Here is a 24,256-nt window from a genome sequence, read left to right on the forward strand (position 1 = left end):
ATATTGATGCTATGTACATAATATGTCCAGTTCCATCCCTGTTCTTAAGGTTATTGAGCTCCTGGTGCTATCGTATTCATGCAGGATTTAAGAAACACAGAGCTCACTGTTCTCCTCACTAGCAACTTCAGAGTGTTCATGGTTTCAATAGGGAGGGGGACAGAGAGCGCACACAGCAACAACTTATGCTGTACTGTAGACTACCAGAGTGGATCGTTGATTCATTTCCAACAAAAGGAACCAGCGTTTCTCTTTTTCTTTTTATTGTTAGTACACGGGGGGGGGGGGGGGGCAGCAATGTTAGTTTGATTTTAAACTGCAACCGCTAGCTACAATGTCAAATGACTCCAGGACAGTCAGGTTGTGGTCAGCTAGCAAGTGGCGACAGACACGTTAACCTTGTTTCAGGCACAGCTGGACATTTCCAAGCTGTGGTATTTTGGCTTAGATCGCTCAGATGAGGTTCCCAATTTTTGGTAAATTGAGCAGCAACTAGAAATACTTTTTCTAATCATTGCACAGTTAAATCCTGGCTTTGTATAATGTACAATTTTATTACAGTTGTGGTATGTGAATAGTGGCTATTTGTATTGGCCAAGAATTTACTTATCGGTGCATCCCTAATTTAGACCTTCAGTGTACATCACCAAATGTCAGCTGCATGAATATTTCAAAATGCACTTGAAAACGGGCTGTAGAGGCGCCACTCTGAATTGTGTTCTGGTTTAATGAGAAAGGTAACAGTTACAGGGGAAAAGTGGCTGAGACAGTGATGGGGGTCTATGCCAATGGACTCATTAAATCAGGGTGCAGGTGTAGTGGTCCTGAATGTCATTCAATTGTTTTTGTAACATTTTAATTAATCTAACGGATTTCCTGGAATATTGACGACAATTTGACTGAAAAGAACAGCTGATGGGAAAGGATTTTGATGTGCTTGACAAACTGATGATAATGTTTGTCCAGGACTGGATGTATATCACGCAAGGTCATATTATTAAACAATATGTATATATATACAGTGGGGAGATCAAGTATTTGATACACTGCTGATTTTGCAGGTTTTCCTACTTACAAAGCATGTAGAGGTTTGTCATTTTTATCATAGGTGCACTTCAACTGTGAGAGACAGAATCTAAAACAAAAATCCAGAAAATCACAGGATATGACTTTTAAATAATTAATTTGCATTTTGGAACACTGGACCAGCTCTATACCCTCTACGGGGTGTTGGAGGGTTCATGGGAGTTTGCCCAACCAATCCACATGTGTTTTGTGGATTTGGAGAAGGCATTCGACTGTGTCCCTCGCGGCATCTTGTGGAGGGTGCTTGGGGAATATGGGGTCCTGGGTCCTTTGCTAAGGGCTGTCAGGTCCCTGTACAACCGAAGCAGGAGCTTGGTCCGCATTGCCGGCAGTAAGTCAGACTTGTTCCCAGTGCATGTTGGACTCCGGCAGGGCTGCCCTTTGTCACCGGTTCTGTTCGTAATTTTTATGGACAGAATTTCTAGGCGCAGCCAGGGGCCGGAGGCTGTCAGGTTTGGGGACCACACAATTTCGTCTCTGCTCTTTGCAGATGATGTTGTCGTGTTGGCCCCTTCTAACCAGGACCTTCAGCATGCACTGGGACGGTTTGCAGCCGAGTGTGAAGCGGTGGGGATGAAAATCAGTACCTCCAAATCCGAGGCCATGGTCCTCAGTCAGAAAAGGGTGGCTTGCCCACTTCAGGTTGGTGGAAAGTGCCTGCCTCAAGTGGAGGAGTTTAAGTATCTAGGGGTCTTGTTCACGAGTGAGTGAAGGATGGAACGGGAGATTGACAGACGGATCGGTGCAGCTTCTGCAGTAATGCAGTCGATGTATCGGTCTGTCGTGGTGAAGAAAGAGCTGAGCCGCAAGGCGAAGCTCTCGATTTACCAGTCAATCTACGTTCCTACTCTCACCTATGGTCATGAGCTTTGGGTCATGACCGAAAGGACAAGATCCCGGATACAGGCGGCCGAAATGAGCTTTCTCTGCAGGGTGGCCGGGCGATCCCTTAGAGATAGGGTGAGAAGCTCGGTCACCCGGGAGGAGCTCAGAGTAGAGCCGCTGCTCCTCCACATCGAGAGGGGTCAGCTGAGGTGGCTTGGGCATCTGTTTCGGATGCCTCCGGAACGCCTTCCTGGGAAGGTGTTCCGGTCCCGTCCCACCGGGAGGAGACCCCGGGGAAGACCTAGGACACGCTGGAGGGACTATGTCTCCCGGCTGGCCTGGGAACGTCTTGGTGTCCCCCCGGAAGAGCTAGAGGAAGTGTCTGGGGAGAGGGAAGGCTGGGCATCCCTGCTTAGACTGCTGCCCCCGCGACCCGGCCCCGGATAAGCGGAAGAAGATGGATGGATGGATGGATGGAATTTGCATTTTATTGCATGACATAAGTATTCGATCACCAACCAACCTGTAAGAATTCCGGCTCTCACAGACTTGTTAGTTAATAGGCAAGCAGCTTAGTGAGAAAGCAACAACTGTTGGCACAATTATTAGAAAATGGAAGAAGTTCAAGATGATGGTCAATCTCCCTTGGTCTGGGGCTCCATGCAAGATCTCACCTCGTGGGGCATCAATGATCATGAGGAAGGTGAGGGATCAGCCCAGACCCGGCAGGACCTGGTCAATGACCTGAAGAGAGCTGGGACCACAGTCTCAAAGAAAACCATTAGTAACACAGTACGCTGCCATGCAGCGCATGCAAGGTCCCCCTGCTCAAGCCAGCGCATGTCCATGCCCATCTGACGTTTGCCAATGACCATCTAGATGATCCAGAGGAGGAATGGGAGAAGGTCATGTGGTCTGATGAGACAAAAATAGAGCTTTTTGGTCTAAACTCCACTCGCCGTGTTTGGAGGAAGAAGAGGGATGAGTACAACCCCAAGAACACCATCCCAACCGTGAAGCATGGAGGTGGAAACATCATTCTTTGGGGATGCTTTTCTGCAAAGGGGACTTAAGCAATTTTGAGCGTGGCATGGTTGTTGGTGCCAGACGGTCCGGTCTGAGTATTTCACAATCTGCTCAGTTACTTGGATTTTCACGCACAACCATTTCTAGGTTTTACAAAGAATGGTGTGAAAAGGGAAAAACATCCAGTATGCAGCAGTCCTGTGGGCGAAAATGCCTTGTTGATGCTAGAGGTCAGAAGAGAATGGGCCGACTGATTCAAGCTGATAGAAGAGCAACTTTGACTGAAATAACCACTCGTTACAACTGAGGTATGCAGCAAAACATTTGTGAAGCCACAACACGCACAACCTTGAGGTGGATGGGCTACAACAGCAGAAGACCCCACCGCGTACCACTCATCTCCACTACAAATAGGCAAAAGAGGCTACAATTTGCACGAGCTCACCAAAATTGGACAGTTGAAGACTGGAAGAATGTTGCCTGGTCTGATGAGTCTCGATTTCTGTTGAGACATTCAGATGGTAGAGTTAGAATTTGGCGTAAACAGAAGGAGAACATGGATCCATCATGCCTTGTTACCACTGTGCAGGCTGGTGGTGGTGGTGTAATGGTGTGGGGGATGTTTTCTTGGCACACTTTAGGCCCCTTAGTGCCAATTGGGCATCGTTTAAATGCCACGGCCTACCTGAGCATTGTTTCTGACCATGTCCATCCCTTTATGACCACCATGTACCCATTCTCTGATGGCTACTTCCAGCAGGATAATGCACCATGTCACAAAGCTCGATTCATTTCAAATTGGTTTCTTGACATGACAATGAGTTCACTGTACTGAAATGGCCCCCACAGTCACCAGATCTCAACCCAATAGAGCATCTTTGGGATGTGGTGGAACGGGAGCTTCGTGCCCTGGATGTGCATCCCACAAATCTCCATCAACTGCAAGATGCTATCCTATCAGTATGGGCCAACATTTCTAAAGAATGCTTTCAGCACCTTGTTGAATCAATGCCACATAGAATTAAGGCAGTTCTGAAGGCAAAAGGGGGTCAAACACAGTATTAGTATGGTGTTCCTAATAATCCATTAGGTGAGTGTATGTGTGTGGGTTTGTGTATATATATATGTATATGTATATGTATATATATGTATATGTATATGTATATGTGTATATGTATATATATGTATATGTGTATATGTGTGTGTGTGTGTGTGTGTGTATATATGTATATATGTGTATGTATATATGTGTATATATGTGTGTATATATATAGATATAGATATGTGTGTATTTATATATGTGTGTGTGTGTTTTACTGAGCCAACAAGGTAAATGGGGATGATAGGCTGGGAAATTAATAGTTAATACAGTGTATGCACTTCTGTGATTATATCCCACATATTTTTGTTAGGATAAAATGTTATCTAGAATGAGCTAGAACCATATGGTAGTGTTCCCCAATCATCCCTCAGTAACCCCAACTGGTCATCATAACTGATGTTTCAGAGCTAGAACTATATTTAATAAAGGGCTTGCTGATTTTCTGATCAACTGAATATGAGGTCGTACTGCAGTAGATCAGTGAATGTGTTTGGGTCAAGACAAGGTTTTTTAAACACTGCCATATGGCTTTCACATCAATGTGTACACGTTGTATGGAAGGGGTTACATTGACTTTCTGTTGGGGCCGGAGGGGGATGCCAGCTTGACCGTGCAGTACCTTCTTTCCTGTTTAGGATCGGTACGCTGGTTGTGGCCGGGGTTGAATGACCGGGGAGTTCGGGTGTGGTTTTGTCAGTTGTGTCGGGTTTGTGTTGAGGACAGCAGAGCTCCACCATCTGTTTTTGGACCTGTGCCTCCATGCCTGTACTTTGAAGTGAGACAGATTGCTTTAACCTCGTCTTTTAAGATGGCAACTTAAATAGAGAGGTCTTTTCACAGCCCGCTTCCTTCTCGGACACTGAGGAGATTACTCCATTGAAGTGCAAAGCAAGTGCCCTCTTCCAGTGATGCACGGAGGAAACCTCTCATCTAAACCCTTGACAAACACTGGGTCCCGTGTCTCCATGCAAAGCTTTTTCTGGGACCCTCTTTGGATGCGTCTTCCAAAGGAGTGAAGACATCCCACCACGCAACTGTACATAGCCTGCTTGCTTTCCTCCCAAAATTCTCATCCCTGACAGTTGTCTTGCCCTTTTACTTTTTTTCGTCCCACAGTGATCCTCATGTATCAAATAAAAAGCCAGTTGCTCAACTGAAACAAGTTAGTTATGTTAATATCATTTGCAGGGGTCAATGAGAGCATGTTTAGAAGTAATGTATTTAAAAGATGCAACAGCTTTGATCAGCCCAGTCACCAGCCCTACTTGAAGAGAGCACTCTGTTCAGGAGCCTCCCCCCGCCTCCTATGCCCCTCAACCCCAGTAGTCACATTACCCAGGGTGCCTACTGCCAGATCCATTATTCACAAGCTCAAGTTAACGTGTGGCTACATCTGTCTTTTTCTTTAATACTTTTTTGCTATTTATTTATTTTTGTATCTGAGAGAGCACCTGGGCTCTTCTGTCAGTCTTGCCCTTCTGTGATTTTGAATGACTTAAACAGTTGCATGTTGGTTCTCATTTAGCCTGCCTTTTTCACAACCAGGGCATCTCATGACAAAGGTTCCTGCATGGGCCAGAGCGCTACTGGGTTGATGGGCCCAAAGCGAAGAAATGGGGGGATGGTGTTGGAGGGAGAGGGGGAGGTTGTTTTTGCCGAAGCATCACCGAAGGACGGGAGAGCACCGCTGATCAATGGCGTGCAATCAGCCGCTGCGGACTCCCACAACACACTGATTAGTCATAGTCAATGAACACATGAATGAATCAATCAATCACACGTCGGGCCTGGTTACGGTGAGGACAGACCTCCAGCATACTGCTGAATCTACAGAAGACCAACTGGAGGGCATCATTCAAGCTGTTTCTTACTGCATATTTTGGCGTATTCATACTGTAGGTGCGCTATTCTGAAAAACTAAGTAGATTCTCGAAAATGATTCCGCTTAGATTGAGTGGTTTTACCTAAAATTGCTTAGTTTGACTCAGATGTATGAAATAGTTTTGATTCACTTAAATACAGTATGAACCAAGTGAAACAATTTCCTCACTGCCCTATCGCTGGTATTTGCTTGTTTGAACTTTTGATACAGAGTCAAACAGTTGGTGAATGTTGTGACACCGTAAAGCTATAACATTGCACGCCAGTGTTTTCCCTGAAATATCATTGTCACTGTGCTCCTGTAAGAAATAAACAAATAACTGAGTGCTCATTTGCACAGGTGTGCTTTTGACTAATTAATGTCTATTGAGCAACACTAACCATTGGTCTTATACAACCGCTTTCTTGATCAAGTGAAAAGCTCATTGGATTAGAGAAATAATTTGAACATGAATGGAGAAGCCATTTTTGTCCTTTAAATATCAATGTTTCTTTTTTCCAATAAGCTGGGTGGGTTTCTGGCAGCGCTGCTGGCTCGTAAAGTGCCAAGGGATTTCTGCTTGGCTGAGTCCTGGATTTGCAAAGCTGACAGAAGGGCTTGGTTTGTGAAGAGGGCCCAAAATTGCAACCAAGTCACTCACTTAAAAGGCTAATTCAAATAAAATAACTTCTAAATGTTTTAAATGTTCTCTCTTCACTCCAACATCCTGATGTTTGTTTTCTGATTTGCTCGATTTCATTGTGTTGTAAAATCTACATAAACATGTAAATTGTAAAGAACAGCAAGTCTGCAGTTTTGGTACGTCCTTTGTAATAATCAGACGTGGACGAGAAACATTTAATTTTGTGGATGATCTCTTGCTGGTGTGGGTACAATGACTTTTTGACAGGAAAAGTATCTCTGACTTGCCCTTCTCCAGCTCCTTCTTTGGCCTATTCATTGCACAAAGCTGCTTAAGCGCACTTAAGCGCATTAGCATTTGGATGGCAAGGGACCATATTGACCCTGCATTTGGAGAGCCTAAATGAGTGAAAGATGGAGCGATTTGTTAGGGCTTTTGAAACCAGCTTTGGGGTGGGGGGGCTGGGTGAGGATGTGTTCCTCTTTCACTTACTGCTGGGCGCTTGTTCTTATCTGGGGTGCCGTTTCAGGCAAGCAGGACTGATTTGTGACATTTCTCTCTAAAGGCCCCTCTTTTCTGGCCGTTATATTGGCTTGACCTGATTAACTAATCTGTGCTTTGAATTTCAATCAGGCCGCCGTCCCTGCAGTGTGGTATGGGAACCACTGGCTGAGGGATTACCTCATTCAACTGTCTTCAAACACAGATGGTCGAATGTTTAACTAATTGTTAAAAGAGTCCACAAAGGGGAATTTAACCATGCACACGGTCCTCTGGGGTCAATACTTAGCAGCGAATAAAGAGGCAGGCTGGACTGTATGATGCTGCTTTTTGGTTGAAACAAAAGTCTGATTTATATTGGTGTATATGCTTTCTTTGGTCATTATGTAGAATGTCTCCAGAATGTAGAATGTCTGTTAGAAATGGGTTACTGTATAGCTTTGTGTGTGTGTGTGTGTTCTGTCATCTTCTGTTGCTGTACGTTGATTGATTGTTACCCTTTGACAACGTACATCTGTTTCATCAAAGCCTCACCTCCATCTACAAGTCAGAGAGAATCCCGCTATTAACAGTCCCTCTCCGCCTTCCTCCTACAGAGTCTGTGCTCCACCGCCACCATGCAGACGGTCAGAGCAGGAGACACCAACTGTGTTGACAAGCTCATATTCCGAGAGTCTGAGAATGATCGCAAGGTACGCCACAGTATTTAACTTGGTTCGTAGTAAGATTGACGCGCAATATGTGACATTGAAATATAACACTCCGTACTTTACCTCAGCATTCCTTGTAATATGCCTGTAGTCTCTTCTAAACAAACTTTCCCATTGTCTCCTAGCCATTGTAGGACCTTGACTCACTATACCACTGCCCCAATTCGCTCTGATATTTTACATTCACTCTGCCTTTACCACTCGCCCCCCAGTAGCTAAGGTGTATGTGGAATAAAGCCAGATTGGTACAGCCAGACTTGGCTTTGGCCCGGTGGAACATGAGGCATGAGTGTACAAATGGCATTTACGGTGCTGAGCACTTCCAGACAGGCTGTATGCCGCTTCCAACACCACAGCACATTACCCTTCATTAAATTAATTAAAGCTCTAATTATAAAGTGCTGGTTCAGATGAGTATCGCTATTAATCAGCTCACTGCTCTACCCCCCCCCCTCCTCTGCCCCCTTTTAGGTTGTACTTGAGATTGAAAAGAAGCTTTTTAATTATATCAACCAGGACGTTTTCCGGGAAAACAATGGGACCCTGGTGAGTCGCCTGTTTCCTCTGGTAACTTTGGGAGGGTTTGTTCATTCAGTCGGGAGCTTTATTTGAAGTAAGAGCAATGCCCGTTATTTACACGTCATCATTAGAGTGAGGCCAAAATTCACCATGATAAAAGACATTGATCTGGTGCAGCTGTGAAAATGTGATTTGAGGTTTTGATATTTTTTTTTACCTGGGTTTAATGAATACCACTCTCGGCTTGACATTTTGAGTTTAGAAAGATGACCCATGCTGTTGGTCTGATGTATGTCCTCACACCTTTCTACCTCACGGGAACACATCAAGCATCATCATCATCCTCACTGAGGTCAAACACCTTGTGAAGGCCTCTGGAAGTGATTGTGAATATACTATGACTGTTGTCCTCTTTAACAAGGGGGTGTTCTCCCCAAGCGATTTTCCATCGTGTGCCTAATGAATGCAGCCCAGATGATTTTGATCCCGACCCCACCGCTAGAACACAGGTGAACCCCGGGCAGGGGCACGTTCATGCCGGTGAACACGTGTCAGTCTCCCTGCACATGCCTCAAACCTCCCGAAGACCATATCTTTGTAACAGACAATAATCGTCTTCCTGTCCCCCAGCGTGCCGCACACAGTGCTGAGTGTCTATGTTGGCTGAGTGTCTGTGTTGGCCGTGTGTTTGTGTCCAAGCAGACCCTCCCCCCCCACCCCCAACCTCGCGGTGCTCGGCAAGATAAATGGCGTAATGGGGCATCAGAGATAATCTGATGGTCATGGTCTAGTTAAACACACCCTGTTATGATCCTTATAAAACAAACTACCTTTCCAATAGGATAAATGTCCCCCAGCCCGCACCTCTCCTGAGAGGGATGGAGAGAAAAAAATCCATTGCATCCTTCATCAACTACTAGACTTGTACCGGCTTGACAGAAATTTAATTCGAGGCAGCTCTCGAAAATAATTATTGTATTTTGAGAGGAGTAATCATTGGCCGGGACATGATTGAATGTGTCCATGCCTATTGACTTTTGCTATGATTAATAGGTTTGTTTAGTCGATATTCCCATCGAAATTGTATAATTAATTATCCCCGCCGCTGTCAGGCCGGGACGATGGAGAGCGCTGATGAGTATTTGGGAAGATTACATTTTCCGCGGCGTCGAGGGCCACAGGGGCCTGCTCCTCGATGGAGGGGCGGGGGTGTGCTGGGTGGGCCGGGGGTAGCAGGATCCTCTGCAGCCACGTGACTCTGCTTCCCATCCATCCACCGCCCATCTTCTATCTGCCACCCCTCCGTCATTGATTTTGTTTCAGTATCTCTTTATCACAGCTTTATCAGTGTGGTGTGGGCAGACGACTGGGAGGCTGTGTGTGTGTTTGTGTGTGTGGGGGGGGGGGGTGATGAACTTTTCTGTCAGGGCCGCTCCTCCTTGTCATGCTCTCAGCATACTCGCGGCATCACTCAACCCGCAGGACTTTTCCGGATCCACCAGAGAAATATATTGGTAAAAAGAAAACTGTACGTTCATCTTCCCGGGCTAAACTTCTTTCATATTTTACCTGTCAGTGGTCTTAAGTGGTTGTACAGCAGCATGCTAAATAAAATGTGACCTTAGTTGGGAATATAAACACGGAGGGCCAAGTACAATGGTCTCCAATGGTGTCTCCTATACCTGAGTACCTCGCAGCACAAAGAGGCTCATTGTACTTTTACTAGTATTGATCATCTCAGTCACGGCGTCTAGCATATAGATTATCTACATCGTATCTCAAATAAATTTTTATATAAGACCGTTTAGTGTTAGTGTTTTGACAGTTGATACAGAATAACATACATGGTTTATGTGTATAAAACATTTTGGTGGGAATTTTTAAGTGGATTAATTGACTGGTTTGTTTTGAGCTGTGGACTTCGTACAGCTTCGTCTACGACGAGAAGAATTGGTCCTGTAGCGTCAAGCTATGGTCCTCTGTTTGTTTGGGCTGAACCTCTGAAGCCACTTGGCCATTCCCTGTCAATGCCACTTTATCGTTTCCACACCAAATAATGAAGATCTCATAAAACGAAGAAAAAATATGGCTCCCGCAATGAAAGCCAAGTGTGTGGCGTAAAAATAAAATTAAATGACCTTTCACCTCTGCGTTTATTGATGGCTTTTAATGGCAGCAGGTGTTGTCAGAGGGATGGTTTGACGCAGCGTAAATCAAAGCACAATTATGGTCTCGGACAACCACTGGCCGGGTTAGAGGGACAGTCAGCCCAGTGATCTCCTGTTCCCTCTGCCCCCTGCAATTTCTCCTTCTTTTAACAATCACAGCTCGTCTGATTTAGGTGTTCGTTGCTCATTCAGGCGAAGTAAGAAATATTTTTTCCGGCACATTTCCTCATCTTCCTCCTTGTCTACGATATTCTGCAAGCCATATTGGCTAGCCCTCTCCAACAACTCCAAGGTCATTTCATGCTGACAAACTACTCAGACGGCTTTATAATGCAACGAGACCTTGAACCAATATAAGCAGGAAATCTTTATTTTTTTATTTGTATTTTTTTACTGCTGACCTACCAGACCAGCAAATCATTATGCTTAATTGACCTGGGATGAAATGTAGTGTGAAATTTCAGCCCTTGGGTTTTCCAGTCAACCTTAATGAATTACTCAACATTCACTTAGAGGCTTAGCACGCACACACACAAAAACACACACGTGGCGGGAACACACTGTGCGCTTCATCACCCGCCAACACCGCTCATCTGCTGCCTTTTAAAGGTGTCACTTTTCATCTCCGATACACTAGTTCCACAGAGACAAACACACCTGTCCACACGCACACATGGAAGGGACTCAATTATTGTGCAGTTTAAGTATTTGGAAGGTGATACGCCTTTCGTTGTTTCGGCTCTACTCCAGCACTGGATTTGAAATGATACAGTGCCAGACTGTCCATTTTAATTTGAGGGTATTTTCATCCGTATTGGATGATCCATTTCAAATTAACAGCATGTTTTTTCTTTCACCCCCATTTAAGGGTACCGAATGTATTTGGACTATTGGCTTCACAGCTGTCTCTTATTAAGCAGGTGTGTTTGTTTGCATCATTAGTGCATGAACAAGAGAGCTGTCAATGTCTAGATTCAAGGTTTTGCATTTGGTGTCTGACAACATGAAGAGTGCAAGTTAAGCTGACCATCATAAGGTAGATTACTCAGAATAAATCAGACAATTGGCCAAAAACGAGGCGTGCCCCAATCAATTGTTTGGTACATTAAGAAGAAGAAAGCACTAGCAGCTTAGCAATTGCTAATGACCTGGCAGACCAATGAAGACCTCTACTGTAGATGACCAAAGAATGCTTACCATAATGAAGAGGAACTCGTGAACAAATCAGGAACACTTTTCTTTGAAAAGATGATACAAATATTAGCATGTTCCAGAGCGATGGCAAGAGGAAAGTGTGGAGAGAGAAATAAATGGGATACCACCGTATCTGTGAATAAGGTAGATGGGTGTTATGTTTTAGGTATGCATGGCTGTCACTGAAACTGGCTCACTTGTCTTCATTGATGATGTAATCGCTGACGGCAGGAGGAATTCTGAAGTGAATGGAAACATCTTATCTGCCAAATGCCACGACACTCTCATCACCTTGCAGCAGGTCAATAACCCGACCTGAATCCAAATATGCATTTGACTTACTGAAGACAGAACTGATGGCCAAAATGACAGGAACTGAAGATGGCTACAGTACAGGCCTGGCGGAGCATCACCAGGGAAGACACCTAGCATCTTGTGATGTCTATGGGTCACTGATTTGAGGCAGTAATCGAATGCAAAGTATTTGTAACTAAGTATTAGATATGACCAATTTATGATAATAAAATGTGTTAAAATACTTTTGGACCACTAAAAGGGGGGGCTATGTATAAAAAGATCTCATTCCCCCACCGGATGTAAATGCCCTCAAATTAAATCTGACAGTCTGCACTTGTTTCATGTCACATTTAATGTGCTGGAGTACAGAGCCAAAACAACACAACTTGTTACTGTCCAAATACTTTTGGACTACATTGTATAACATAGGAATAACAAAAATGGAGACATAAGGCACGCACACATACATACACACACATACATGCGCACACACACACACAGAAGGACTCTATTGAGAAATAAGAGACATAAGGAACAGAAGGACACACACAGGGCTGACAAAGCTTTGACCTCTATAAAGGTTCCACATTCAGCAATTGGTGTCAGAAGACAGAGACACCAACATCGGAGCACACTCTTCCACACAAGACCTGACTACACAAACACACACACATCTCCTGCTGGGAGCGTGTCATTGGGAGGATGGCGGAGGTGCACAGTGAAGCGTGTGGCTCATCCTCTGGGCTCCATTCCTCATTCGCAGTGCGGGAGCTCTCCTGCGACCCTGCCTCTGTGAGTTTGATGGATGCGGCACATCTGCCCTCCTGAACCCCTCGGGACTCTGGGTAGAAAGTAATGGCCGCTGTTCCAAACCACTGAGACAGACACGCGCGCATGCAGTCACAGACACACAAATCCTTACGCAGGCGTACGATCAGGGGTAGGCGTCCAGCACTTACCCACAATGCACTAGCTCACGCCTAGCTGCAAAAACTCCAGATATACCGTGGAAGCGTATCCCACGGATGTTAGGGCGTTGACGCTTTGAACGAGCGTTGGTCGAGGAATGTAGATCGACGGCTCTGCATGACCTCTGTTCAGCTGGATCGCCATCGGTTTACCTCATGGGTGGGGGGGGGGTGCTAGGGGGCCCTCTAGTACGTGTCCCAATACAGCATCGTCATGTTATCGGTACCATTTATAGTGATGGCGTCGAACAGGCAGTGGGTTGGTGTAGAGGACCTCGTCAGACTCTATCCGATCTGTGTAGACAGCGTCCATTTACCTCAGAACAAACATGCTACGTTCCCGGTAGCTGCCTGTCACTCCAGGAAAGGGCGGGGGGGTGGACGTCCTGCGGGGTTGCCCGGAGATCTGTCCGTCGCTCAGGGAACCAACCATGCAGATGCCCGTGCTACCTGCTCATCTCCCAGATAATTAATGTGTACAAGAAGCTGCTAATTGCGCTTCTCACTAATGATTTATGGGATTGGGGGGGTGGGGAGGAGGGTGGGGCGGATTGGGGGGCGGGTGCAACTCTGCGGCTGTGCTTGCTTGGCGTGAGGGGATGGCAGCTGCGAGCGGGTACATGATTGATGAAGACTGTTTCAGATCCACTATCAGGGCAGAGCGACATCAGACCGGGGGCGGGCATGCGGGGGGGCGGTGTGGGTGGGTCGGCTGCAGTAGGACAGGACAGGGGCCGCTCTCTAAAAGCCAGGCCAGAGCCACATGCTGCAATGTCGGTCAGTGGTCCTCACATGCTGGCCTTGGTGGTATAACTTTCCTTGTGGTCTACAGACACCACACGGGTTACCAGGCTGCTCCATGACGCCCTCACTCTACGACAGTCTGTCACTCAGTGGGGACTGACTTCATGGATATTACTAGCTGTAATAAAAACATGAACCCTTTATTCACGGCTGTCTCCATTGTCTCTCTCTCTCTTCTCTCTCGTCCCAGTTTTTACAGTTTGACAGTGAGCTGTCCTGTTTCAAGGAACGGCTGCACGAGCTGGAGATCTCCTTTCCTCCAAGGTATGGAAACCGTTTCTATGTTCCCTTCTGAATCCGTGTCTATGTGAACCGTGCCTCTGCAAGGTGGACAGAAACTGTCAGGATCTTCAACCTTTAATTTCCCTTTTCCCCTGAGAACCGAATGTGGAGACTGTGGGAGGGGGGGGGGTTCCTTCCACTCCTGCTGCTTTCGGTGGATGTGCAACATAAACATGTTTTCACTAACTCCTTTTAGTTAAGGGGGATGAAGTGGATTAGAATGTTTGAACACTTTGTACAGCTTAATACCGAATAATAGCGGCTTTTAAAGAGGTGGTCCACCTTAAGGTTTTGGGCCCAAAATCACCAGTGAAGAAGACAACTTTAAAACAGCGAACGATCCATTCCGTTCCTTGGTAAGATTGCGATATGAGAAGAAACAGGGCTTGCTACTTACCGCGGTACAGCTGTGCCACATCCCTGAAGAGCAGAGTAAATCACGGTGATCTTTCAGTCCATTTATGGTCCGGGGCATTAACATGACTCAATCAATCCTCTCAGCTCCAACGGCTTTGTTTGTGCCAAATATATATTCAGTGGTTATCAATTGTTTAGTATGATTGGATGTGCTTCTAAATTGCTCCCCTGGGTGCATGTGTGTTAATGTGCGTGCACGTGTGTGTGTCTGTATGGCAGACGGCATTGATATTCCACGGCGGTGGGAGTTAGGGGACTCTGGGGCTGGGTGACGGGAGGGGGGGTTCTGCTCTGCTCTTCTTCCTCAAACAAATGCATCGGCAATTAGCCCTTTCAGAGTAAAAGAGAGGGCAAATATGCTGGCCGTGTGGAAATATGTTTTGGCTCCAGGCGCGATAACGCTGCTTGACCTTTTCGCCGTCAGTTGCAACTCAATCAGTGCAGATAATGAAACGCTGTAATCAAACAATAATTACTTGATAAACTGCTCTGGTGACGGGCAGCAAGCAGGGCGGAGGGGAACGCACAAGTCTGTCAAGGTCCTGGCTAGCTACATTTTTTTAAACCACTCTGTGTCTTAATCAAGGACCCCATTTACATCACTTTGCATAAGTTACGGCAGGATTTATTGTCCTTTTACGCTGACTTTTGCGCCGGTCTGTCAATAATGGAATGCTGAATCACCGTCATCGTCCGTGCCGTCTGCCGCGAAACGCCCTGGTCGTGTTTCAGCCACTCCGAAACGTGATTTGTCGAATTGATGAAACCTGTGCGTTGCGTGTGAATTTAAAACAGCTACCAGCCCTGTCATTGTCAGCTGTAAATGAGTAAAAGTAGCCTAGTTAAAGTTAAACAACCCCCCCCCCCCATTCAACCGAATCACACAGACAGACGTGCACCAAACACACGCTCAGCCAACCCCCTCCCCACCCCCATCGGACCTGCCCCGTGCTCCATGAGCAATCAAGCACTCAATGATTGTTCTCCGTCACATAGCCTGCTTCGGACCAGCCCCTCACCATCTGTGGGGTTATTCCTCCCCTTAACACAGGCCATCGGAGCCCCCCTCCCCGAAGACACATATACACACTCCCGCGCACTGGCCTGGATTCTGTCTACAAATCAATATTTGCCAGTCGTCTTTAATATATAAATGAATCCTGCATGTTGTGGCTTAAGGCATGTACACTGGTGAAGTCGAGTGGCTGACCGTGGCCCAGTCGTCGGGTGGATGACCGTGGCCCAGTCGTCGGGTGGATGACCGTGGCCCAGTCGTCGGGTGGATGACCGTGGCCCAGTCGTCGGGTGGATGACCGTGGCCCAGTCGTCGGGTGGATGACCGTGGCCCAGTCGTCGGGTGGATGACTGTGGTCGGGTGGCTGACCGTGGCCCTGTGGTCGGGTGGATGACCGTGGCCCAGTCGTCGGGTGGCTGACCGTGGCCCAGTCGTCGGGTGGCTGACCGTGGCCCAGTCGTCGGGTGGCTGACCGTGGCCCAGTCGTCGGGTGGCTGACCGTGGCCCAGTCGTCGGGTGGATGACCGTGGCCCAGTCGTCGGGTGGATGACCGTGGCTCTGTGGTCGGGTGGATGACCGTGGCCCCGTGGTCGGGTGGATGACCGTGGCCCAGTCGTCGGGTGGATGACCGTGGCCCAGTCGTCGGGTGGATGACCGTGGCCCTGTGGTCGGGTGGATGACCGTGGCCCAGTCGTCGGGTGGATGACCGTGGCCCAGTCGTCGGGTGGATGACCGTGGCCCAGTCGTCGGGTGGATGACCGTGGCCCAGTCGTCGGGTGGATGACCGTGGCCCAGTCGTCGGGTGGATGACCGTGGCCCAGTCGTCGGGTGGATGACTGTGGTCGGGTGGCTGACCGTGGCCCTGTGGTCGGGTGGATGACCGTGGCCCAGTCGTCGGGTGGATGACCGTGGCCCAGTCGTCGGGTGGATGACCGTGGCCCAGTCGTCGGGTGGATGACCGTGGCCCAGTCGTCGGGTGGATGACCGTGGCCCTGTGGTCGGGTGGATGACCGTGGCCCAGTCGTCGGGTGGATGACCGTGGCCCTGTGGTCGGGTGGATGACCGTGGCCCAGTCGTCGGGTGGATGACCGTGGCCCAGTCGTCGGGTGGATGACCGTGGTCGGGTGGCTGACCGTGGCCCTGTGGTCGGGTGGCTGACCGTGGCCCAGTCGTCGGGTGGATGACCGTGGCCCAGTCGTCGGGTGGATGACCGTGGCTCTGTGGTCGGGTGGCTGACCGTGGCTCTGTGGTCGGGTGGCTGACCGTGGCCCAGTCGTCGGGTGGATGACCGTGGCCCAGTCGTCGGGTGGATGACCGTGGCCCAGTCGTCGGGTGGATGACCGTGGCCCAGTCGTCGGGTGGATGACCGTGGCCCAGTCGTTGCTGTATTTTAGGACAGTATCCTCCTGAATGAAGATTCAAACTCGGAATTCATTTTTTTCTCTTCAATATCTGATAGAGGATCAGTTTAGCGTTATAAGATCATCATGAGCAAGATTGCAGGGATCTTAGGGACACGATCCCAGATCAGCGGTCCTGCTTTAGATGCTTTTTCAAACACGGGCGCTGCAGCTGTATATTTGAGGTTGTGAAAATAGAAAGACGCCAGGCTGCAGTAAAAGCCCAACGAAATGCCGTCATTGCCACTCTGTGTGTTTTTTTAGGGGTCTTTCCCATACGTTCTCGCGCTCCGGCCTACAACCTGTGAATTCCCATCGCTCACCTTCAAGAAGTAGTCTGTCAAGGTTGGCCCCGACTTGTCTAAGCACTCGGTCGCCCGGGTGTGGAATTTGGCTGCAGCCCGCGAGGGTTGTACCTGGTGCCAGCCGGCTGCCCTACTCTGGTAGGCTGAGGGGAATCCCCCACACACACTCACTCGCGCACACACTCACGGACACGCACACACACACTGTTAACAAGCAATATCTGTTCCATAGTCTATTTTTTCAGAGTTTATCAATTGGATACCGATCACTTAGGATGAAAGTGGGGAGCGTGCCGTCTGTTCCATTCACACTCTTCTGAGCAAACAATGAAAAGGTTACAACTGTCTTTCTAGCAAACAACAACACAGCCCCAAAGATACAAAGAATAGCTGAATGGTTTTCTGAAAACTTTGTAACTTTGTTTTTTTTCTAATTCTATTTGGTGGAATAGCATAACTAAGGTAATCTCCTTTAAAACGCATAAGAAGGCTGTGTTTCTTACAGTATTCTTGTATTTTGATTGGTTTAGGAGAAGGCTTTTAGGACTGCTTGTTATTGGATTTCTTTGCTCTTTTTCTTGGTTTAAGATCGATGCAAAAATTTAATATAAACCCAGGGCGGAGAGAAACTCTGTGAACAATGAGAGAGTACGGGGAAGACATTCTTCCCGCTTTAACCAGGTTACTCTGAATGGGCTCTGACATCTAACTGACTGGGTTCTGACTCCATCAGTGTACAGGTCCACCAGACCGAATGGGGGGGGGTAAGAGGGACAGAGGGGGAGGTGCTTGAGCTCCAAAGAATGGCTCCAGTCCCATGCCTCTGTGTTTGCCAAGTCTAGACAGGTCAGGGGCAGGAGGACCAGAGTGCAGAAAAAGGGTTGTCTCGTTGCCCACTGGTGTTTCACAGTAAGCTGGGAGCACCCATGGAACCACATTTGCATCCGTCCCCCCGCAAAAGGCGCTGCATTTACAGTGCAGGAGTTTAAAGAATGTAGTGAAGGAATGTTCTGGAGGTCCAGATGCCCTGCTCTCTGCCTCGTCAGGAAAGACTGACATGTTTCAACTGGAAACAAGAATTGAGTGGGACATTTACTAGTTGAATGGTGGAATTTGTAGGTGTGCCAGTGATGTCATTTGGAAACACTTAGGCACACCGAGTCTCCTACTCTCCATTCAGAATGAGGAAGACACAAAAACGCCACCCCTAGGCTTCTTCAGAGTGAGGTCACTAACGTGGGCGTGTGCGCGTCCAACGGCCGGGGCAATGCCAAGTGAAGGAGCGTTCTTGTTCTATCCTCCTCAACTCCTCTGAAAGATTCTCCTGTGCTCGGGCGGAGGCGCGTGACATTTATGGAGTGCCACAGATGTCCGCTCATTACTGTTTCGCCGAGCGCTACGAGAGAGAAGCCGGGAGACATCCTCGGACACACTCGTGCACACAGACGTTATTATTCGCTGGAGTGCAGAGGAGATGGGAACGTTCTCATCAGCTGGACACATCTGTCGCTCTAACTGCTGGTGCTCCACTGGACACAAGGGTGTGGTGATGGCCGCGTCGGCGCTCTGCCTTCCTGCACCGATGCGTCCTTTGGATGAGAGGGAGCCTTTGTTTAAATGCCTCTGGTACAGTCAGGGTTAAATAGATGTTTAAGACTTCGTGAAGAGTGAAGTGGGGGCTACAGTTAAGATGGAGCTCTTTACTGATACAGAAGGGCTTGGGTGAAGTGTAGCAGCCTGTCCAACACACACACACACCCCCACACACACCATGTGAACACACATACAACCCCTGAGCAACCTGTGGCATTTGACACCATGTTTGTGTTGAGCCAATGTTGTTTCGGAGAGCTCCCCAACCCTGAACGGTGGAGCAAACATTCAGTTTTATTGATAGCAGTTTGTGTGGGTGGTCTTTGTGAATGGAGATTTTTCCGACGTTCCCATTCCTGGCCATCATTTGGACTAGGCTCCACTGACAGAGATGGGAAAAAATTTACATTTTGAATTGCTAATTACTATTGCTAAATAATATTCCCCAAAAAGTTTTTTGTAATTAGATTTTTTTATGAGACCCTCCTTAAAGACATACTGGAACCTTTGCACATCTGGTCCATTTTGGACTGGATGTTTGATAGTGGATAGTACAAATGGTACACAAATATTTTCGGGGACCTTTTTGGCTCAACAGCGCCACTTTTGCAGCCAGTGGCTTTAACCTTAAAAATAAAGATCATTCATTTTTATTTTCTTGGGTGAATGTGAAGTGGTTGCTGTGGGTATTAAATTACAAAAATCTAATTGTAAAAAGAAATTCCATGAAAAGCATAATGGGTGTTACTGTTCTAACAAACTCCTGTAGCCCTTTCTGCTCAGAAATAGTTTGAATACATAAGTAGTTTGAATACATACAAAAATGCTGCTAGTCTCTGTCACTTGAGAATGGTTACATTTATACAGTATGGCTGTGCTGTAGGGGTGAATCATTTCATTGTGTTTCCCTGGGAAAAGAAAGGACAGCTCAACCAATCACTGTGTTGTTGTAGATCCCGTCACTTTGCGTCATGTGATCTTATCGCCATGACGCCACTCCTGACCTCTGGTCTTGAGTCATTAATACTGTTACCGCTCTTATTGCTGGCTCCCTGCCCTGCCTATATTCACAAGTTTATATTGCCCTTGTTAAATACAGCCACACTCAATGGGCCAGTGTTTGGCTTGTCACTTATTTGTCATTATGTCGAACAAGATATCGGCATTTGGCCTGGATATGTGGGGCAGGACTCTGTGGGACTGCAATCTAGGGACACAAACGGACCTGGTCAACATCCACTTTCTTGCTGAACGGTGAGGCTGACTGATAACTTACCTGGGTTCCTAATACTATTTTAATTTATTTTTAACACAATGGGCTTGATTGAGCTGGTTTGGTGCCGGTAGAATAGTTGCAGAAGTGCAAAACGTCTTGGTGTCCCAGCACACCAGAACTAGAGCAGTTGCTGAAAATATTGGAACACCTCCAATAACACTGGGTCCTAAGTCTTCCTGATACTCAGTACTGCTCCTGCACATAGGACTGACAAGCATTTGGCACTGGAAAAAACCCACAAGTGATGTCACAGCAAATAGTCAAACATTAATCCCTATGTGAAGATTAAGGCTGGCGGTTTTGTGAGACGTGTTAGAATTACGTGAAAGTCCCCGTGTAGAAGTCTGTGACCTTCCCATCAAATGTTACCAGGCCATTTCCTGTGCTTTCCCTCATCCCTTACTGTGGTCTGATGTTTGGACCCTGGGGCATTGCTCCTAATAACCACCTTTTTGAATGCTTAAACGTACAGTTTATTCACAAAGCATTAGTCACTGCACATGTGCGAAACATAGAAACAATCTATATGGCTGAGCCAGCTGCCTGCCTGAGGGACAGACAGTTGGCCAACTGTGTGTGTGTGTGAGTGACTGGCGGGCTGGCTGGCTGGCTTCCGGTCTCACAAACAAGCATGGCAAACTGTCCCACGCACACACACACATACACAAACAGGTGGTTGATTGTTGAGTTTATCAGCTCGGACCCATTAATTAGTGTAATTAGTCTTTCTGCAGGCCACCGGGTCCCGCTGGGAGCTGACTGGCTCCGGCCCGCACGCCCACTTGCCCCGTTTGCTTTCAGATAAGTTTGTGAGCGTGCTAATCGGACACATTAATCACCCAGCACTCCCCAAAGCCGCCACTCCGTTGTTTGCCGTTGCATTAGTACCTGTTATCTTGACCGGAGCCATTGGAGGGTGTGTGTGGGGGGGGGGGTGGATGGCGAGAGTGCTCCGCCCGCCGACATCAAGATATCATTTAGTCGCCGTCGTTGAGTGTCCTTAAGCACCTTATACGACCATATCATTCTATGAGTGATGTGGTCTTGTTGCCAAAGACAGTGATCCCCAGCCGTTTCCTGTGAGGCAGATATTGTTATATTACCTTTCCAATAGAGCAGACAGAGTCACTCAGGGCCGCTGTGTGGAGTGTGTGGGCTGCGTGGAGTGTGTGGGCTGCGTGGAGTGTGTGGGCTGCGTGGAGTGTGTGGGCTGCGTGGAGTGTGTGGGCTGCGTGGAGTGTGTGGGCTGCGTGGAGTGTGTGGGCTGCGTGGAGTGTGTGGGCTGCGTGGAGGGCTGCGTGGAGTGCGTGGGCTGCATGAAGTGCGTGGGCTGCGTGGAGGGCTGCGTGGAGTGCGTGGGCTGCATGAAGTGCGTGGGCTGTATTGGCTTTGTGGAGTGTGTGGACTGGACCACCCCTGAAGACTGCTTGATCCTGTGCCTGTTTGATGACTGCTCTCCCTCACGTCTGAGCCCTCTTCATCCCTCTCCTCTCCGTTTGTCTGTTGCCTTCCTCCTATTCCGCCCGTCCTCTCAGAAAGACTCGGTCCTGTGGATCCCTCCTTCATCCCTTCTTTAGCATATCAAACCCTGCCCACATTTCCACGTGCTCTAAGTGCCATTAATGCTAATTGGAAGCTGGGAGGCCTGTATGGAGGCCTCCACGGATCTGTTTGTTCACCCAGCGGGGGGTTGGGGGGTGCCGGGGGGTGGGGTCTGGCCGGATGCGGACCCCCCCGTTTCCCCGTTCCCGCCCCTGTCGGCCGGCCCACTGCCCCTCTGGTCACCATGGTACAAGCCTGCAGTGGCAGCTGTCCCGGAGCTTTGTCCGTGCGTCTGGGTGTGTTTACCAGGCCACTGTTTGTCCAGTTGGTCTCCCGGCCCGGCTGCCATGTGACGGCCTAAGGCGGGCCCTCCAGGGGCGCAGCGTGACTGGTTGGCCCGAGGGGGCTGCCTGAGCGTGTCCTAGCAGCCGGCCGCCGGTTAGGGGGAACGCGTCCCGGTGATGTGCGCTGACAGGGGGAACAGATGTGATCAGCAGCCCTCTCCTTCGGACATACGGAGCCATCTGACTGACTGATTGGCCAATACCGAGAAAGGTCGCAGGGGTCGGACGCATGCATGGTCCACTAGTCATCGCATTACGGCGCAACCTGTATGTACGGATGAACACACGCGGGAACTTGTTCGCACGCACACAGGAAGTCGTGAAGGCATGTGCCTGTAAAAACACACAGGAACGTAATTGCACGTGATGTTTACAGTGTTGCATGCAATTCCGTCTATACCATTCCGTCTTTGAAGAGTGGTTTGAGGTGGCTGCGGTTATTGCTCCTTGCCGTTTAGTGGTGGCCCCAGGCACACTGAGGCGTGCCGTGTTCGGCCACGGCACTGATGGAGCACATTTAATTGGTATTACAGTTTGTAAAGACAATCCGTATCCTGATGAGCTTCACAAAACAAATTGGATTGGTGGCGTGTAAATCTGAGGCAGTTTGATGAGCTGGTGGGCCAAATTGAATTCTCAACAATGTAAATCCACATCGGCTTGATGGGCTCCCCATCGGGGCTGGGCCACTTAAATCATCCGATCGTTCCTCCTGTTGTCCAATCTCGCTTGGCCGTTTGCCACAACCCTAATCTGTTTCTGATGGCTGCATAGGGATGTGGCTGTATGGCTCCGAGAGAGAATGCATTGAAACTGAATCTCTATCTCTTTGTTTTACTCACTGTCTCTCTCTCTCTCTCTCTCTCTCTCTCTCTCTCTCTCTCTCTCTCTCTCTGCTCTTTCCCTTCATACCCCCTCCTCCCTCCCCTCCTCCCTCCCTCACTCCCCATCAGTGTCTGCTCCACTCAGCTCCTTCCAAAGAGTGAGAGATTCAGACTCTGGACAGTTGGCAGGGCTGCTCCCTCTGATTGAGCCATCCATGTGTGTTTATTCAAAAGATTATTTCCAGAAATCAAAGCTGTGTATCTGACTCTTGGATTTCATTTTCTACCTCTTCGTACGCTAGCCCTAAACACAGAAACTCAGTTTGCCAAATGTAAACTCCTTTGCTGAAAACTAATAATTGTTTTTGGGATTTCTAGTTTTTCCACTGCATAAACCTCTTGATCGTTTTTCTGGATTTTCATGGAAATTGTTAAATTGTGTGTATGTGCAGTGAATCTGTTTTTTGTACTCCTGTATACCTGGACTTTCGTTTTTAAATGATACAATACTATGGTGTTCAAATGCAGACAGCTTTCATTTGAAATTACAGCATATACCTATTGCCCATAGGTATCCTCCAGCTTCAGGATGCCAAAGATATTTTGGCAGATCAACATCATGTACAATATTGAGTACTTTTCATGAAATTATTACATTTATATTGTTAAACCGAAATGGATGAAAATGGCCTCAAATTAAAGTTGATGGTCTGCACTTTAACCCCAACAGTCATGATGTAATTTCTTTAATTGGTGGGAAGTGCTGGAATACAGAGCCGTAATATGGAGCCTTGAAAACCATACTACTTTTGGAGGTCACTGTAACTGATGCGTGTCGTCTGGGTTTGTTTCCACAGTTATCCGTACAGTGAAGACAGCAGTCAGGGAAAGCAGTATATGGTCACTAGATGCCCTGCCTGGTGTGACCGTATCCTCATGTCTGCCACAGCTAAAGACCTAGTCTTAAAGGTGAGTTTAGCATTGTTTATGACCTTGAATATATGGCCTGAGAACTAACATTTGTTAGGCATCAATGTTTGTTAACCATACTTTAGGAAGTATTCTGTAGGGATAGTGTGTGCATTATTTGATGGCCATGTGTCTAAAAAAATTATTAAACCCCATTTTAGCTATTTCTCTGCAATTTGGCACCTCTGTCACTAAAGTTATAATCCAAAAACATAGCTGTCTCCCTGTATGGAAGTCTGTGGCTAAACTACCAACTTTCTAACATCAATGGTCAAAACTGGTTATATATTATTTGAAAGGCAATGTTATTATCCAAGCTATCCAATGAAGTATGATTTGAATGGTTATTTGAACGATAACTTGACATTGTCGTTCAGGTAAAATACCTGTGGGGAGAAATGTGATGCAGTGATGGAAGAAAGAGTGGTAACTCACACAGCTCCTGTTGTTACACTAGTGTGACATGTTCTAACACCAGGAATGTAGACCTTTACATACACCACTGAGACATGACCCATGAGAGCCTGTCAACAGACGTTTTAAGGTCTGGCTCATAGACAATATGCCGCATATGCTTGTTCAACT

General features: G+C 47.6%; 1 protein-coding gene across 3 annotated transcripts in view; it reads left to right on the forward strand.

Annotated features, from left to right (window-relative positions):
- The window catches only part of LOC105010721 (inositol polyphosphate-5-phosphatase A), a 144,371-nt gene that overhangs the window by 114,444 nt on the left and 5,671 nt on the right, over positions 1–24,256 (forward strand). For all 3 annotated transcript variants that reach the window (XM_010870259.5, XM_010870260.5, XM_034292669.1), the window contains exons 10-13: positions 7,641–7,736; positions 8,226–8,300; positions 13,895–13,968; positions 23,560–23,671. In XM_010870259.5, the coding sequence (XP_010868561.1) occupies positions 7,641–7,736; positions 8,226–8,300; positions 13,895–13,968; positions 23,560–23,671 (357 nt within the window). The remainder of the gene's footprint in view (positions 1–7,640; positions 7,737–8,225; positions 8,301–13,894; positions 13,969–23,559; positions 23,672–24,256) is intronic.

The sequence above is a fragment of the Esox lucius genome, chromosome 6 (genome assembly GCF_011004845.1).
Source record: "Esox lucius isolate fEsoLuc1 chromosome 6, fEsoLuc1.pri, whole genome shotgun sequence".
Taxonomy (NCBI): Eukaryota; Metazoa; Chordata; class Actinopteri; order Esociformes; family Esocidae; genus Esox; species Esox lucius.